At 33.8% G+C, this 15,386-nt stretch overlaps 1 protein-coding gene across 2 annotated transcripts; it reads right to left on the bottom strand.

Annotated features, from left to right (window-relative positions):
* LOC109227466 (probable aminopyrimidine aminohydrolase, mitochondrial) lies at positions 1,154 to 6,252 on the bottom strand. 2 transcript variants are annotated; one of them, XM_019392641.1, is made up of 6 exons: positions 5,630 to 6,252; positions 5,416 to 5,524; positions 3,760 to 4,050; positions 3,222 to 3,636; positions 2,868 to 3,134; positions 1,154 to 2,167 (listed from the first exon to the last, which is right to left on the bottom strand). In XM_019392641.1, exons 1-6 carry the CDS (start codon positions 5,818 to 5,820, stop codon positions 1,761 to 1,763), a joined length of 1,680 nt encoding a protein of 559 aa, XP_019248186.1. In that variant the 5' UTR covers positions 5,821 to 6,252; the 3' UTR covers positions 1,154 to 1,760. The 2 variants fall into 2 exon arrangements, with proteins under 2 accessions (XP_019248186.1, XP_019248187.1); XM_019392642.1 differs by having other exon boundaries at positions 1,154 to 2,164.

Below are 15,386 nucleotides of genomic sequence, written 5' to 3'. Positions count from 1 at the left end.
AGCACATGATAGTTACAAAATTGAATATAGTTCATGATTTTGTTATCAATATATATTTGCGTACTTATTCGATATTAACATTCGGTGATCTAATCTGTTTAGAAAAACTAAATTATTTAAAGATGAATTCTCAATGATTTGATGATGGATGAGTTTAAGTGAATAGGTGTATTCACATGTGGTTATGTGTCACCAATTGTACCCAAAAGTCTAAAAAAAAAAAAAAAAAATTCAAAATCACAGTGGCTAAGCATGTGGCACATGCTTGGTTAATGGACACACTCAGTTACATGTTACATCCCTTCAAAAAGATTAGGAAAAGAAATTAAAGAAACGTCAAGACGATGTGCAAATTTAGTAGTACCTCTCACGTCTAAGAGAATGCATGGCTGCAAGGAAGGTTAATACATGTAATATATTCTGTGACATAGAATATTGTTCTTTAAGTTTCTATATAGTTAGAAAATGTGTGAAATATTACATTTTGAAGTTAAAATTATTAAGAAGTATTGAAAAGTTTAGTTAAAGAAAAATGCTTGATCCTTATTAGATTTAGAGAGAGAGAGAGAAAATGTGCGTGCATTCGAAGAACTTAGCAAAGCAAAAGAGAATTAAATTGACAGAGAATTAAGGCTTTATTAATTATGATCACATAAAGCAAATCAAACTGCACTACAATTCTTAACTAGTTCGAATCAGTTAAAAATAATTTCATTTTTCAATTCATTCTGTTCAGACTGTTAAATGTTGAAAAGACATCTATCTGCTTTTTGATATAACCCGTAAAACACACTGAAAAATTCCCTAACAACATCGTTCAAGAGTTTTTTCGAGGCATCACAGTACCACCATTAATTGGAATTCACAGTTCCAGTCAACAAGCAAATACAGAAAGCTTTAGTTTTTTATTTCTATTTAATATATAATATTAACATGCGATGAATTTAATTTTTTTATGATATATACTACTGTCTTGAATTGAGTTTAAATGACAAAATATAATTAATGAGAATTCATATAATTGACCCAACTTAGGTGATGTTATTGAGTCAGCAATATTAGTATATGCATTTTCTTTGGTTCCTTTCTTCTCAACTTCACCAGGTTGAGACTTTCAATGGATCCCATAAATTTAAACTAGCCATAAAAGAACTTGGAAAATCAAAGCATTCATTAAGCAACCTTTCATGAGATACACATTTGACAAATGGGAAAATAAAACATTCCCATCATAGTTCATTACTCAAGGAAAAAAAAGATTCAAATCAATTATGTTCAGTTTACAAGTAAATAACCTGACAAACAATTGACTTTTCCATGTTGCCTTACTAAAATATATGTAAAGCAACAATATCCTGAAAATGAGATTCCTAATAAAATCACCTCATATTCAGGATTTACACCGAGGCAGATTCACAATGTCTCATACTTCTCACCGTCAAAAGCTTGAGAACGCGATCAACTACAATGCTTTAAAACACGAGGTGAGTAGCGCAAAGGAAACAAACTATAGTACTAATTGCCTGGAGTGACCGAATTGCCTTGGGCCCTAAAAATCACCCAGACAGTATAACTTTACACAGGCTACTAGTCCTTCAACAAAAAAATGACCAAGGACTGACACATGGACCATGTAATTTGATTAGCCACATCTTAGACGACACAACCTAATCTATATGCTTGTTATTCTCAGGACCAACCCCCATTACCCTGTGACACATGGCTTCAGGGAGCAGCTAAATGGCCGGGGGCTTGGAAGTCTATAATCCCAAAATGAATGCATGTATCTCAGACCAACTGGAGACAGTGTAAAGAATGCCAGACATTCCCTTCAAACCACCTTCAGCTAGTTCCCTCTGTTTTGTTACCAAACCGGAGAACAATGGAACAAAAGAAATACCGAATTGTTCACCTAGTCTTCTAAGGCCAGCACTCAGACCAATCACAATCCCCACATCTGCATTGAGCAGGCAAAGCAAGTCACCGACGGAGCCTCCAACATACACTGTAGTATGTTTGCCATTAATGTCACGGGACTTCAGGATGTCATTAAAGGCTTGAAGCTTGTCCATAGGAGATTCCATCTTCTTAATCATGTCACCAGTGGTAACAGATCCTTCATAAGGTAACTCATTTGAGTGCACATTTAACACTGGTAAGACCCCTGCTGATGGAAAATGGAAGACGATGTCAACCAATAGCTTCTAAGTTAAACCAAATCAATCTATATCCGACCGAGAAAATTTCTAGATATCACAGTTTTGCTTTGAGAGCAGGAGACCGCAAGAAATATCCACATCACAGCCTAGTTCCATTACAAGTTCTTTGTTTATCTCATTAGTGCTCACATCTGCTCAATTTGATTAAATCATAGCATACCGGACATGAATTATGAACTAACCAAGCCATTCTTATATCCCTGCGTGCATTTTGTACAATTTTTGGGTTGGTACGAAAGATGAAGTTATATTTTCCTGCTTGGATCACATTCAGCCCATTAATATGTTATGAACTGGAGACGTTTTCCTTGCTTTGTGTTGTGCAGCAATGTATATCTTTCAAGATAACGAGTTAATGGAGTGCAAAGGTACTTGCTAGCTGTTTTTGGTTATCAACCTTAGAAGATGCCTAATAGTCTCTACTTGTAAACTTTCTCCTTCAATGATATGGCTAATTGTCTTCTCTAGCAAACTCTCTATCTTCATTGGAATCTCGCACAGGCTTATCTTAAAGTAGTAAACTTGAGATATCCACTCTTCACCCCTCAAAAGCTTTAATGAGTATGCGTTTTTATGAGATGATGCCTGATATGAAAATATAGAACTCAATGAAGTACAAGATTTGACAATGAGCTGAAACAAGCATACCTGATGAAAAAGCTGATCTGATGAGATCTCCGGACCAACAGTATGACAGTACATGAACATCTGCATGCAAGTTTTCACTTCTAAGTATTTCTTGAAAAATGTTTTTGCAACCATTTTGAAAGATGAGGCGTTCCCCAGCCCGTTTTATGTCTTCCTGACTCAACCCTCTTAATACACCAGAATGAACCACCATATCATTTGCTCTCCTTTCAAAATCAGACAGCTGCTCTAGTGCTTTACACAGACCCTCATAATCAAATCTCCCAACTGCCATGAATTTGGAAATATCTTAGGGCTTCTCATTGTCGTGATACACAGAGGTATCTATTAAAAGAATAGACGAAGATTACATACCTGTTTCACTAGGTATGATGCTTTCTATGCATTGCTCGTATTCCTCAATATACTTGCTGGAAAGATTGCTCCAAGTGGCCCGAAGATCAGCTGCAGAAACACGAGGGTACAGGGTTTCACAATCATCTAGATCACTCTTTGCTGCTGCTATGATGGCAACATCAGCCAAAAGGGCAGATGAATCAACAGCACTGCACGTCATGTCAAAATCACAAAACATTGTAAGATTGCATCCTGCTGGTTCTTGGACTTGAGAAATGGGGGTTACAGTGGACTGGGTAATTGGCTGAGCAGAGATAAATTCCAATTCAAGTTTCATAGCTTGGTGATACAGCCTTTCCACAACATCAAGTTCTTCGCCAGTCAAACAAACACTTAGTTTATCCAGTAGGTCCTCAATCCTTGAAGCATATGCCTAAGCACAGAACCATTACAAGGGAACGGTTAGACAAATTTCAGCTACAGAATACTCTTTGTATTTTGATAAGAAATTCCTACCAAAATGAAAAATAATGCATTGCTCAAAAACCACACACACCTCAAAACTTTCTGAACATAGACAGTCAATCCATCTCTCATAGATGTTATTGTTCTCTTCAGGGACCAAAACAGACTTAATCTCCTTGCTAAGAAAGCTGTAAAGCCTCATACAGGGTGCAATTGCACTAAGTGCATAAGCCGCAAGCCTTGTCTTCTCAAAAGGGGTCACAATTTTACCGGTAAACTTTTCCCCTTCAACTTTTCCTGCTGCTGTGGCCAGCAAAAAGTCAGTGTATCTAACTGTGGCACTGTCACAAGTGCTATTATTTGGAAGTTCAAAGCCCCATTCCTGCATTATGATGTATCTGTTAAAAGCTGTAGAATCGACATCGCTGATAAATAATACTAATAACATGGACACCTCTAAATGCTGATACGGTTAATGAAAGAACAGCTGCTCTTTGGACTTTGTCCTTCCTTATAAAGAGATTCTAGATCGGTTGAAGAGGTTCGGAGAAGTGAGCACAAGCCCATTAAATCGCTGGACTCTCATCTTGCTCTTTTGTTGTATTACACTTCACAACTTATGGGCATATTTACGAGTAAAATTCTGACTCTAAAATTCTTTTAGCAGTACAAAATTTGCACTACTATAACCTACTAGATCAACTATTTATCCAGTAAATTTCACGGTCCATTACACTACCCTTTTCAATTAGGGTAGGACAAGAGATAAGATTTGGGGGTTTGGGGGGGCACCAGCAGAGGTAGGTAACTCTACACACCAAGACTTAGGCACATGAGAAAAAATCACATAATCTTTTATGTCTCTGCTCGGATTCGAACCCTGATCTCAAAGGTTTTCACTTGTTTTATTGACCACTGGGCTACAACATTTGGATGCATCTCAATCTTTCGCCTTTCCTCAATCAGGAGATGAAAAAAATGAAACCGAAATTATATACTCCCTCCTTTTTAATTTATGTGAACCTAATTGACTAGGCATGGGGTTTAAGAAAAGAGAGGGTTTAAGAAAAGAGAGAAGACTTTTGAACTTGTGGTGTAAAATGAGGCTCATATATTTTGTGTGGTTATAAATCATTGCATAAAGGTAAATTATTTTCCAAATACGGAAAGAGGTAATTCTTTTTGGCATGGACTAAAAAGGAAATAAGTTCACATAAATTGAAACATAAATTGAAACCGGGAGAGTATGTGATATTAGTCACTCAGACCTTGAGTTAGAGAAAATTTGTGCGTGATCCTCTAGCAATTAACCAAATAGTGTTACATCTATTTATGAAACTGAATTACCAATTCATATTAATTTCCCAAGTTAAAAATACAACAAGAGCTACATGCTTTTAGATGGTTAACCTGAATTTCTATATGAACAATCAACCGATTACACCTCAATCACAAACTAGTTGGACCAACTATATATAAACCTTAAGCATCCACCTGTTCTATTCGCGCCTATCTATTGGCCTTTTAAGACAAATTGGGGGTTCTCGAAAACTAAAAGTTGTCCAAAAGCCACACTTATTCCTATGCTAATATACAAGTCTCAAGTCAGACTAACAAGACTATGTTATAACAACCACTACACCTTAATCCAGACTAGTTAAGAACATCATTTTCTTCCATTTTGATTTACTCTATCAATTCATATGAACATAGACAGAAAAAACCAGAAATTTCAGGTGTAGCTTACCCGCACAAGATCATCTTGATCTTTAAGCTTCCTCAAAACACGCTTTCTCAATTCACGGATAGCTTCCTTGTCTTCGTCGTCATCCGCAAAATCCTCCGCCATCTCATAACTGCCAAAAGCAAACGGTTAATCAATAGATTCAATAGAACTCCTCATGGATTTATCTTTTTTATAACTATATGTATATTGAGGAATAAAAAAAGTGGGGGCTTACGCCTTAGCAAAAGCTTGAAGGAAATAGACATCTTGAGAAATACAGTGAAGAAATGATTTAGAATCCAAAGTCCCAGATGCCAAACACACAATAAAAGGAGTATAAAGAGCACAAAGTGATTCGTTCTTGAACTTGACCCAAAGCCTCTTTGCTATCCCACCATCATCTGGGGTTGCTTGAAATCCTTCCATATCAAATCTTAGCTTCTAACCAAAAGTAGCAATACTTATTTGCTAAAAAAGATGTGAACTTTGTAAACAACTTTGACCCGTCAGTTCAGATTTATCTAAACACCTATGTTTATGGAATGTAACTTAGTCAAGATTTTGGGTCGAAAAGGGCGTGTAAGAGACGTGAGAAAAGTGGGCGTTTTTATAGATATTGGGTCTCACCACAAATGGGAATGCGCGTTTGTGTAGTGAGAAAGAGTAAAGGAAGGGGACTAAGTCCGAGTAGGTCACTCACGGATTAATGGGTAAATTCAATTCAAAGGTCGACTCCTTTGACAAAAGAAAGAACAAGTGTAGAGATGAAGAAGAAGGAGAGGAGGAGAAGAACCGTGACGTGTTGGAGAAAGCAAGGAATGAAAGAAGGGGGTGGGTGGGTGTTGGGACAAAGGGATTAATTGGGACAGCTAACGGCGCGCTAAATGCGGTGTCAAGTTGCAGAGTAATACGGAATACCTAATACTGTACTTTCATTGAAGCTGCCAACCCCTTCCTTCATCCAATAGAATGATGTTTTCACACAAATCAAATCATTCATTATTGTTAATCTCAAATAAAAGAAAAAAAAAATAATGTTACAAAACTTAGCTCAAAGTAATAATAGAAAACAAAAAGATAGACAACAATGTAGAGAGAAAGAGAGAAGAGAATCTATTTCTTTCATGTATTCAAGTGTATTACAAAATGACTTCTCATCCTCTATTTATAGTACTACATAGAGGTATACCAAAAGAATTCCATAAATATGTCATTAAGCTTTTGAGATCATGGAGGAAGATCATGGGGGAGATCATGGAGGTATGGGAGTTACAACCATAAGTATTGGAGTAGTGAGAGTTATGGAGATAATGGATAAGAGTAGTGGGTGTTATAGGAGTTATGGACATCCACCATAATCTAATGTTTCATAACACTCCCCCTTGAATGTCCATAGATAATGTGCCTCGTTAAAACCTTACTAAAAAAAACCCGGTGGGAAAAATCTTAGTGAAGAAAAAAGAGTACACATATCTTGTAATACGCATTATTTGCTGCCTCATTAAAAACCTTGCAAGAAAAACCCAGTGGGATAAAATCTTAGCTAAGGGAAAAAGAGTACGGCGCGTATTTGCCTCCCCCTGATGAAAACATCACTTTATTCTTCGGAGACGACGAATTCCAAGCTTGTATAACAACTTCTCTAATATTGAGATCCGCAATGTCTTGTGAAGAAGTTTGTCAAATTATCACTTGAACAAATTTGTTGAAGAACTTTGGTGAATGTGCTTTATTTTGTCTCCTTCGATAGTCCTTCTTTCAATTGATATAAGCAAACAACATTATCTTCAGTATTATTGGAATCTTCTCTTCAAAGTCAAGTCACATGTATGTTGTGTGTTGAGCCCCTTGCTTTATCAGTTGCTTATCTTGGCATAACTTGAATAAATATCAACAATTAACTGCCTTGTAATATGATAATATGGCAGTACTCTCACATGCAAATAGAATGTTTGAAGAACGAACTTCAGAAAATGCCTGCATTTGCATAACCAACAAAATCTTGGCGATATTTGTTAGAATAAACAAATCTAAATCAAGTATTCCTTTTGAAATATAATACTAATTGTATTCCAATTGTATTCCAATATCTCCACATTGAAATAAAACTATATCTTGCCAGCATATTGTTATACGTATGGTTCTAGCCAGATATATTAGTGCACCAATTGCACTAGACACAAAAATAAATCATGTACGCCATGATCGCTCTAATCTACATAAGGATCTGCCGAAGATTTATTTAATAAATTTCTTGGGAACCTTAATATGCTTCAGAACAATTTAAATCATTCAAGGATTTTCATTATATGCATATCAAATGTATTGTCAGACCCCCCGCAGGAGAACATGTCTCCTAATACCAGGATATTTACGAAAATTTTGTGCCACAAGTCGTCTTTATGTCTATCGACTTGATTTTTCATTTCACTTTCAGGTGTGGGGACTATCCGTCCAACTTCACATTTTTCAGGTGAAGTCAATTTCATTGCATATTTTTCATTTGGCCAATCATTTATCTGTCCAAATTCCATGACAGATTTGAGCTCGAGATCCTCGTCAATATTAATAATATTGAGCGCTATATTATATTAACAACATCGTCAACGATCATTTTACATCGGTTCCATCATCGCATAATAAAGACATAGCTTATCGAGATCTCATTATTTTCAGGTACCTGAGCCTCTCCCATGAGGTCTTATAAAATGTTATGTCATGGTGCTCTTATAAAGCACTTGCCTCCTTATTGTGACCATCTTGAACATTGCTCCTCTCCTTCTTCAAGGAGTTTTATCTTTGGAACCGATTAGTCTATTACGCTTGATGCGTGCCATAGACACTGCCTATCATGAACTTTATTCCATTTGGAGCATTAGCAGCTGAAATATGACATTTAGCTTTGGGTCAGCAAATGTGCCTGGCATAATTTTGCAAATGAATTATCACTTGAACTTCAAGTTCATATTTTCTTGTACGAGGATCTAAGTGTACTCATAATAATTCATTTCATGTATTACTTTTTTCAGCTGCTCATTTCTCCCCCGAGTGTTGGGATCACCAACACATATCCCCAACCTTCTTTAGGGACCAATCTTTGTGCATTGTGGTAGGATAATTATATCATATCGCATATCCATATTTCTATATAGAAATTATTTGGTTCCTTACCCTGAACCAATTGTGATAGGGAGAATTTATCATAACTTGTTGGCTAGCTGCGTACAAGTGATGTTGTTATTAAATAATATACCTCATACCAAATTTCGATTTGGGAGTTTTATTCTCATAACCAATGGTTTATCTTAATTGGAGGCACGCATTTTCTGCTAAACCAACTTTGATTTAAATCAGCATTATCAAAATAAATTATCATAATTTATATTCTGGAACTGTGCTCTAATAACTTGAGCAAGCAACCTTGCAAAAGCCAAACTGCAAGTTGACAACAAACGCACATGTGACCATACAATAAATACATCTTTTAAAATCATATAATAGTAAACGGTCCACATGGCAGGTGACTGGGCCCATATATATATCACCTTTTATTCGTTCCAGATTTTAAGGGATTCAATCCCAACCTTAACTGGTATACCATGAGAATAAGCAGCACAAGAGAATTCTTGAGGAATCCTTTATTTCTTCAATATATGCCAATGTGAATTCTCAATTAATTTTTGCATCATAATTGAACCAGGATGGCTAACCCGTTCATGCCAACTAATATTTGTTTCAGTAAACCTCTAGTTTACTTGTGGCATGTGATTCCATCATCATGCTTATACTTGTGTAGTACAAATAAAAGAAAAATCGGGTAACCTTTTATATTTACCCGGTATGATTATAGTAATATGAAGATATTCAATCTTCCTTTCATTGATAGTCTCAATATGCCAACCACTTTGGCTAATATATTTAAAACTCAAAAATTTCGTTTGAAACTTACTACACTATCAATGTCATGAACAATTTTATTCATCCGGGTAGTAACAAGTTAGCTCTTACGGAGCTCTTAGTTGATTTTGTACTACAATATCTTTTGTCACACCATCCATATGGTGAATGTCTCCTTCACGGAAAAAATCATATCATAATAATTGTCATGGTCAAAATCATCATAAGCAAAATTATTTCTTGCTTTACTTTTGCCTTTAATAACTTTTTATAAGGCATGTCAAATTATTTTTGGCGTACCACATGTACGCGACCAATGACATATTCATGTAATCACACACTAATATTCATTATCTCTCTTTCTCTCAAACCTCCATTAAAGGTGAGTTGTGGTGTGTATCCAATCATGCATTGCACGTCTTTATTCATTACTTTTATTACATATTGTTACATTCACCTTCAGGAATGAATCTGCATTCTCAATGCACAAGTCACATTCTCTTTAGAGAATGGAGTATAATTATCGCGACGTGCTTTATAAATTTTTCATACCAATTTGATAGTAAATATTTCCTTCACCTATTGAAGGATTACTTCGAGAACCCTTATTGTTCTCATTTTTACAATTACCATAATGATGACTATTATTATTTGATCAATGGCACGCCCATGTTCATTGGTCAACCACTTGTCTTCATTTACTTATTATGCATTGCTACCACATTCACTTCAAGAATGGTGCAAATCAAGTGGGACAAGATTCATGCTTTTCCATGAAAAATACATTATTTTTCTTTAGTCATCACTATGTCATCCATATGGTGCATTGGAACTCAAACCCAATGCCTGACCCATATAAAGACATGTTAGGCCATAATGAGTTGGGACTCGAACCCAACTTTTACAATCATGGATCATCAGGACTCAAAACCCGATGTCTTACCCTCATGGTGCGTTGGGACTTGAACCCACCGTCTTATCCTTAATTAATGGCATAATATGCCAAAGTAGACTCACCCTTGAGACTTTCATGGTATACTACTTTTAATAGTAATAAAAGTAAACTCATATATGTGTTACACAATAAGTATCTATTTACTGGTAACAAAGGAATCAAAGTTCTTCAAATCACTTTGCAAAAGCTGGCGTAGCTCCTTAATTTATGTACATCTTTGGTCTCTGGTTTAGTATGTAACATTTAGCTGCATCATTATATGCTTCTGATTCTCATATAACATCTAACCTGAACATTAGGTGAAAGAGATTAGACTAAACTTACAATAAATATTAGAAAGAAAAACATGGAGTAGAAATCAATTTACATCTAAGTATTTTTAACTTTACAAAGTAATACTTAGTATTGAAAACTTTTCCGACAAATAAAGAACCTTTGAGAAAAACTAACAAGAAAATGAATTAATTAAAAAAAAATTAGAAAACGTATCTTAGCATTATATGCCTTTTCACGATGTACTAGTCTCCTCAACCTTGTTATTCCTTTTATTATATTTCATACCATTATTTGAAATTGCTAAATGGAAAAGAAAAACTCATCTCTTCCAGAGGAATATCAGGCACAACAGACATATGCTTTTTTTGATGTAAGACAATTCTGTAGATGTTGTAACTCAATTGGATAGAGACTCGTGCTGATAACGTGTTACAAAACTTAGCTCAAAGTAATAATATAAAACAAAAAGATAGACAACAATGTAGAGAGAAAGAGAGAAGAAAATCTATTTCTTTCATGTATTCAAGTGTATTACAAAATGACTTCTCATCCTCTATTTATAGTACTACATAGAGGTATACCAAAAGAATTCCATAAATATGTCATTAAGCTTTTGAGATCATGGAGGAAGATCATGAGGGAGATCATGGAGGTATGGAAGTTACAACCATAAGTATTGAAGTAGTGAGAGTTATGGAGATAATGGATAAGAGTAGTGGGTGTTATAGGAGTTATGGACATCCACCATAATCTAATGTTTCATAACAAATAATATGTTAAGTTTATCAATTTATAACACCAAGCCAGGAAAAAGGGATAAACGCATAGACGTATCGGAAGATTGATCAAGTAATTTAATGGAATTTTTACACCCTATAGAAAATCTTAGTACCCTATTTATTTTAAATAAATACCATTTTAAAATATTACATCCTATAGATACCTTTTATACTTTATAGCCAAATATCTAATTATAGTTACGTCCTACATTTAAGGCACCATATATGCTAAATAATATTTTTCTCTCTCCTTTTTAGTCTTTTCTCTCACATAATCACCGTAAAATTGACTAACCACGTTTTCTCTCTCTTTTTGCATACACTTTATTCTTTCTCCCTCAACCCACGATTCATACCTCTTCTCCCACCCAAATTCTCTAGTTGTCTTCTCTCTCAGGTTGTCCACCTGAGTAAAATTTACAATTGTCAACAAGCAACGGTAAAACGAATTAACACAAGGAGAACTCAAATTGCTTCTGCATCACATTTTAAACTCTACCTGCCATGGTTGTTCTTCAATGACTAGAGACGCAAATTCCACTGTTTGTGCACCACCGACGACGGAAGTTTTCAACTGAGAACGCGAGCGAAGAGATGTCGCGCTTTTCTCTGGGATAACTCAGGATCCGTTATAAATGGGCTTGTATTTAACTATTTTATTCAGTTGTAGTTAGTTGTATTCAAGTGTTTTATACAACTGTATTCAGTTGTATTCAACTATTTTATTCAGCAGAAGTTAGTTGTATTTTGTTGCATTCAAGAGTTTTATTCAGCTGTATTCAGTTGTATTTTGTTGTATTCAAGTGTTTTATTCAGATGAATTAAGCTGTATTTTGTTGTATTCAACTGTATACAGTTCTACTCAACTGTATTATTCATATGTATTTCTCTTTATTCAGCTATAATCTTTATTATGTATCTTTCAAATACAGATTAATGAGGGATCGTTTTAGTTCGTTGAGTTAAATTAGGAGAATATCATGTGATTTGATTTCCTTCCGTTTTTAACCAATTTAACCTTCCAGATTTTGCGCAGATACGTTACTGTATTTAACGTTAATGCCGCTTGAATACAGCTAAATACATGTCAAACTTGGCTGGAATTCCACCTTTTACGCCTATTTTTTTGGTTGTATTAATGAATACAACAGCTTAAATACATGAAATACATTGTATAAAAACATAAAAGGTATCTATAACACGTAATATAGCAAAGGGTATCTATAAATGGCTAATTAGATCTAAAAGATGGTACTTTATGAAAAAATCTCTAATTTAATCTTAATAGTTAAAAAATTCAAGTGAGAACACCCTCTCCAAATTTCTCACAAAATCAAATTCGAAATTTAAAACCCACGTATTTAAGCTTGTTAAAAATCTATTTTTCACCACCCAAATTAATTTGGTTTGTTGAACTAATAGAGTCACAATTACTGATTCGAAAATTAACTTAAAAGCTTGAGAAATCTTTTTTAATAATTAAATAGTAATTTTGAGAACCTATTGGAGTTGGATGTTGAATCTTAACCTATTATTTTTGGGCTAATTGGTTGTAAAATAAAATAGGAATTTTTACATTCCTATACCACATATGAAACCTTATTACCCTCAATGTTTAAAGTTTGATTTAATTACAAACCCGTATACCAAATTACCAATCCTATACCATACTTAATTAAGGGTCTAATTAATGAGCAGTTTTTACTTCTTAATTAAAGGTATCCATATATCCCACGTTTCTCTATCCCCATAATTCCTAAGATATTCTCAACCGCAAATGGTGGGATATACTAACTATCTCCAACTACGCTAATGGTCTGGTAGAAGTTGATACAACGAGGGTTCAGAAGTTTATAGCAAAGAAGAGATGATTTTGGTAGAAAATATCCATATTTTAATTGTTGTGTCGTTGTCATGGTGAATAAACAAAAGCTTAGCAGTAACTTGTGCACATAAATCCTTCTTCTCTTCTTTCTGTTTCTTCATCTTTTCTTGTTTTTGTTTCTGCACGTCTTAGTTATTAGTAGCTGTATTATGGATCTTGAAACCCTATTTTTTTTGGGGGGATTTTTACATTCCTATGCCACATGGGAAACCTTTTGTAGTCAACATTTTTTCCCAACATAGATCGTAGTTTAATTGTAGTATAAATGTAGTAATTTTGTAGATACCCTTAAAAACAATACAGCTTTATACAATACTTAAATTGATTTGTAGTTTATTTGTAGTTTTTTTGAAGAAATTTTGTAGGTCAAGAGAAAATTTTGTAGTCAAAATTTTTTTCGACATAGATTGTAGTTTAATTGTAGTATAAATGTAGTAATTTTGTAGATACCCTTAAAAACAATACAACTTTATACAATACTAAAACTGATTTGTAGTTTATTTGTAGTTTTTTTTGTAGATATTTTGTAGATGAATAGAAAATTTTGTTGTCAACATTTTTTTTCAACATAGATCGTAGTTTAATTGTAGTATAAATGGAGTAATTTTGTAGATACCCTTAAAAACAATACAGCTTTATACAATACTAAAAATAATTTGTAGTTTATTTGTAGATAAATGTAGGAATTTTGTAGATATTAACATAAAATCAGACTTCATCTTCTCCATTCCTTCTTCTTCTCAAAAAATACAGAGATGAGACCCATTTTTTATAATCAGATTTTTCCCATTCAATTGTAGCATGATTGGGATTTTAGACACGATTGAGTGTCGTTGCTGAGGTATTGTTCTATATTTTATTATTTTTTTGATTTGTGTATTGAGAAAAAAAAAAGATGAAGAACAGATTTGATTTCAGTTTGTTGAAGCTTTTAGTGTTTTTTTTTTTGAATTACGAAAAAAATTCCAATGGCTTTGCCTACCAATCAAATCTGATCTGGAGAAAAATACGTAGATGAGAAATCTCCTTTCCCTTTTTAAAAATTGAATTTAATGTAGAATCAATTAACACCAAGATTCTCTCCTTAATTTTAGCGCGTTTTTTAGGGAATATTCTGCCCTTTTAATGCCTAATAGTCGAATGGCATATAAATTGTAGTAAAAGTGTGGACTGGGCGGGTAATTAACAAACTATGCACATTTAGGGTAATAAGGTTTCATATGTGGTATAGTTAGGAAAAAATCCCATTAAAATATGGGCTATAAATTTGAAAAGTAAGGATCCCAGTTGTTCTAATGTGAAAATCCCTTATTAATTTACGCCTTTTCTTTTCTTTTTTGTTTCTAATTTCTACCATTCTTTTAAAATTAGAAATATCATATACTATAAGAATATATTGTAGCTTTCAAAATTATTTTTTGACTTTTCTTGTTTTTGATTTTTTCTTTGTGTAATGTCTTGTAACTTTTCAAATATATCTTATTCTTTTTTCACACTAAAGCAAATTATCTACGTCCTTCTTTGGATTATCAATTCTCTTCCCACAAATAATCATTTACTAGTTTTAAAATACGTGCGTTGCACATGTTAATAAGTCAAAAATTATATGCAAAACAGATGAATTATGTAAAACAGCAATGTGCATTAAATAAATGCAACACTTATTTAAATAAAAAAAATAATATTATACATTAATCCAATTGTTGAATTCAAAATAATTGAATATCTTCTTCTTCTTTTTTAATATGAAAGATTTTATTTTATTATAACTATTCAACATTAAGTACAGAAGCATTACAAGTGCCACTAGCCCACTACTGCTACAATGGGCTCTACTTATGCCACTTAGAGCATTTTTATTTCCTAAAGCAGCCTAACTAATGTACAAACTATTTGAAATATACCTTACACAAGAAAAACCCTCAAGATCTTTATGGTAGGCATCCACCACAAATTCAGGAGGTATTACATAAGTACAAATTATTAGATATCTTTGGAGTTCACAAATTACATATCAACAGTTTAGTTCATTTAATTTATATTGTATTTTATATTGTAGCTATTTATTTTATGAGATAATCAAATGCTATGATATGCATCTATGATCTAACATATTATCTCTCTATACACAATGTTCTTAGTGTATGTTTACATATCATCTCGAAATTATATCCTCAATCTTTCAAGTTTGCATTTAAAC

The sequence above is a fragment of the Nicotiana attenuata genome, chromosome 6, assembly GCF_001879085.1.
Source record: "Nicotiana attenuata strain UT chromosome 6, NIATTr2, whole genome shotgun sequence".
In the NCBI taxonomy this organism is placed as follows: Eukaryota; Viridiplantae; Streptophyta; class Magnoliopsida; order Solanales; family Solanaceae; genus Nicotiana; species Nicotiana attenuata.
Note: the sequence above shows the minus strand (reverse complement) of the source record. Positions and strands in the feature narration are given on the sequence as shown.

Bases quoted from the DNA above. Each gene is read 5' to 3' on its own strand.
- LOC109227466 (XM_019392641.1), bottom strand. From the start codon at position 5,820: ATGGAAGGATTTCAAGCAACCCCAGATGATGGTGGGATAGCAAAGAGG. The intron at 3,637-3,759 runs GTGTGTGTGGTT...TTCTGTGCTTAG, and splicing joins TATGTTCAGAAAGTTTTGAG to GCATATGCTTCAAGGATTGA. The intron at 3,135-3,221 runs GTATGTAATCTT...AATTCATGGCAG, and splicing joins CATCATACCTAGTGAAACAG to TTGGGAGATTTGATTATGAG.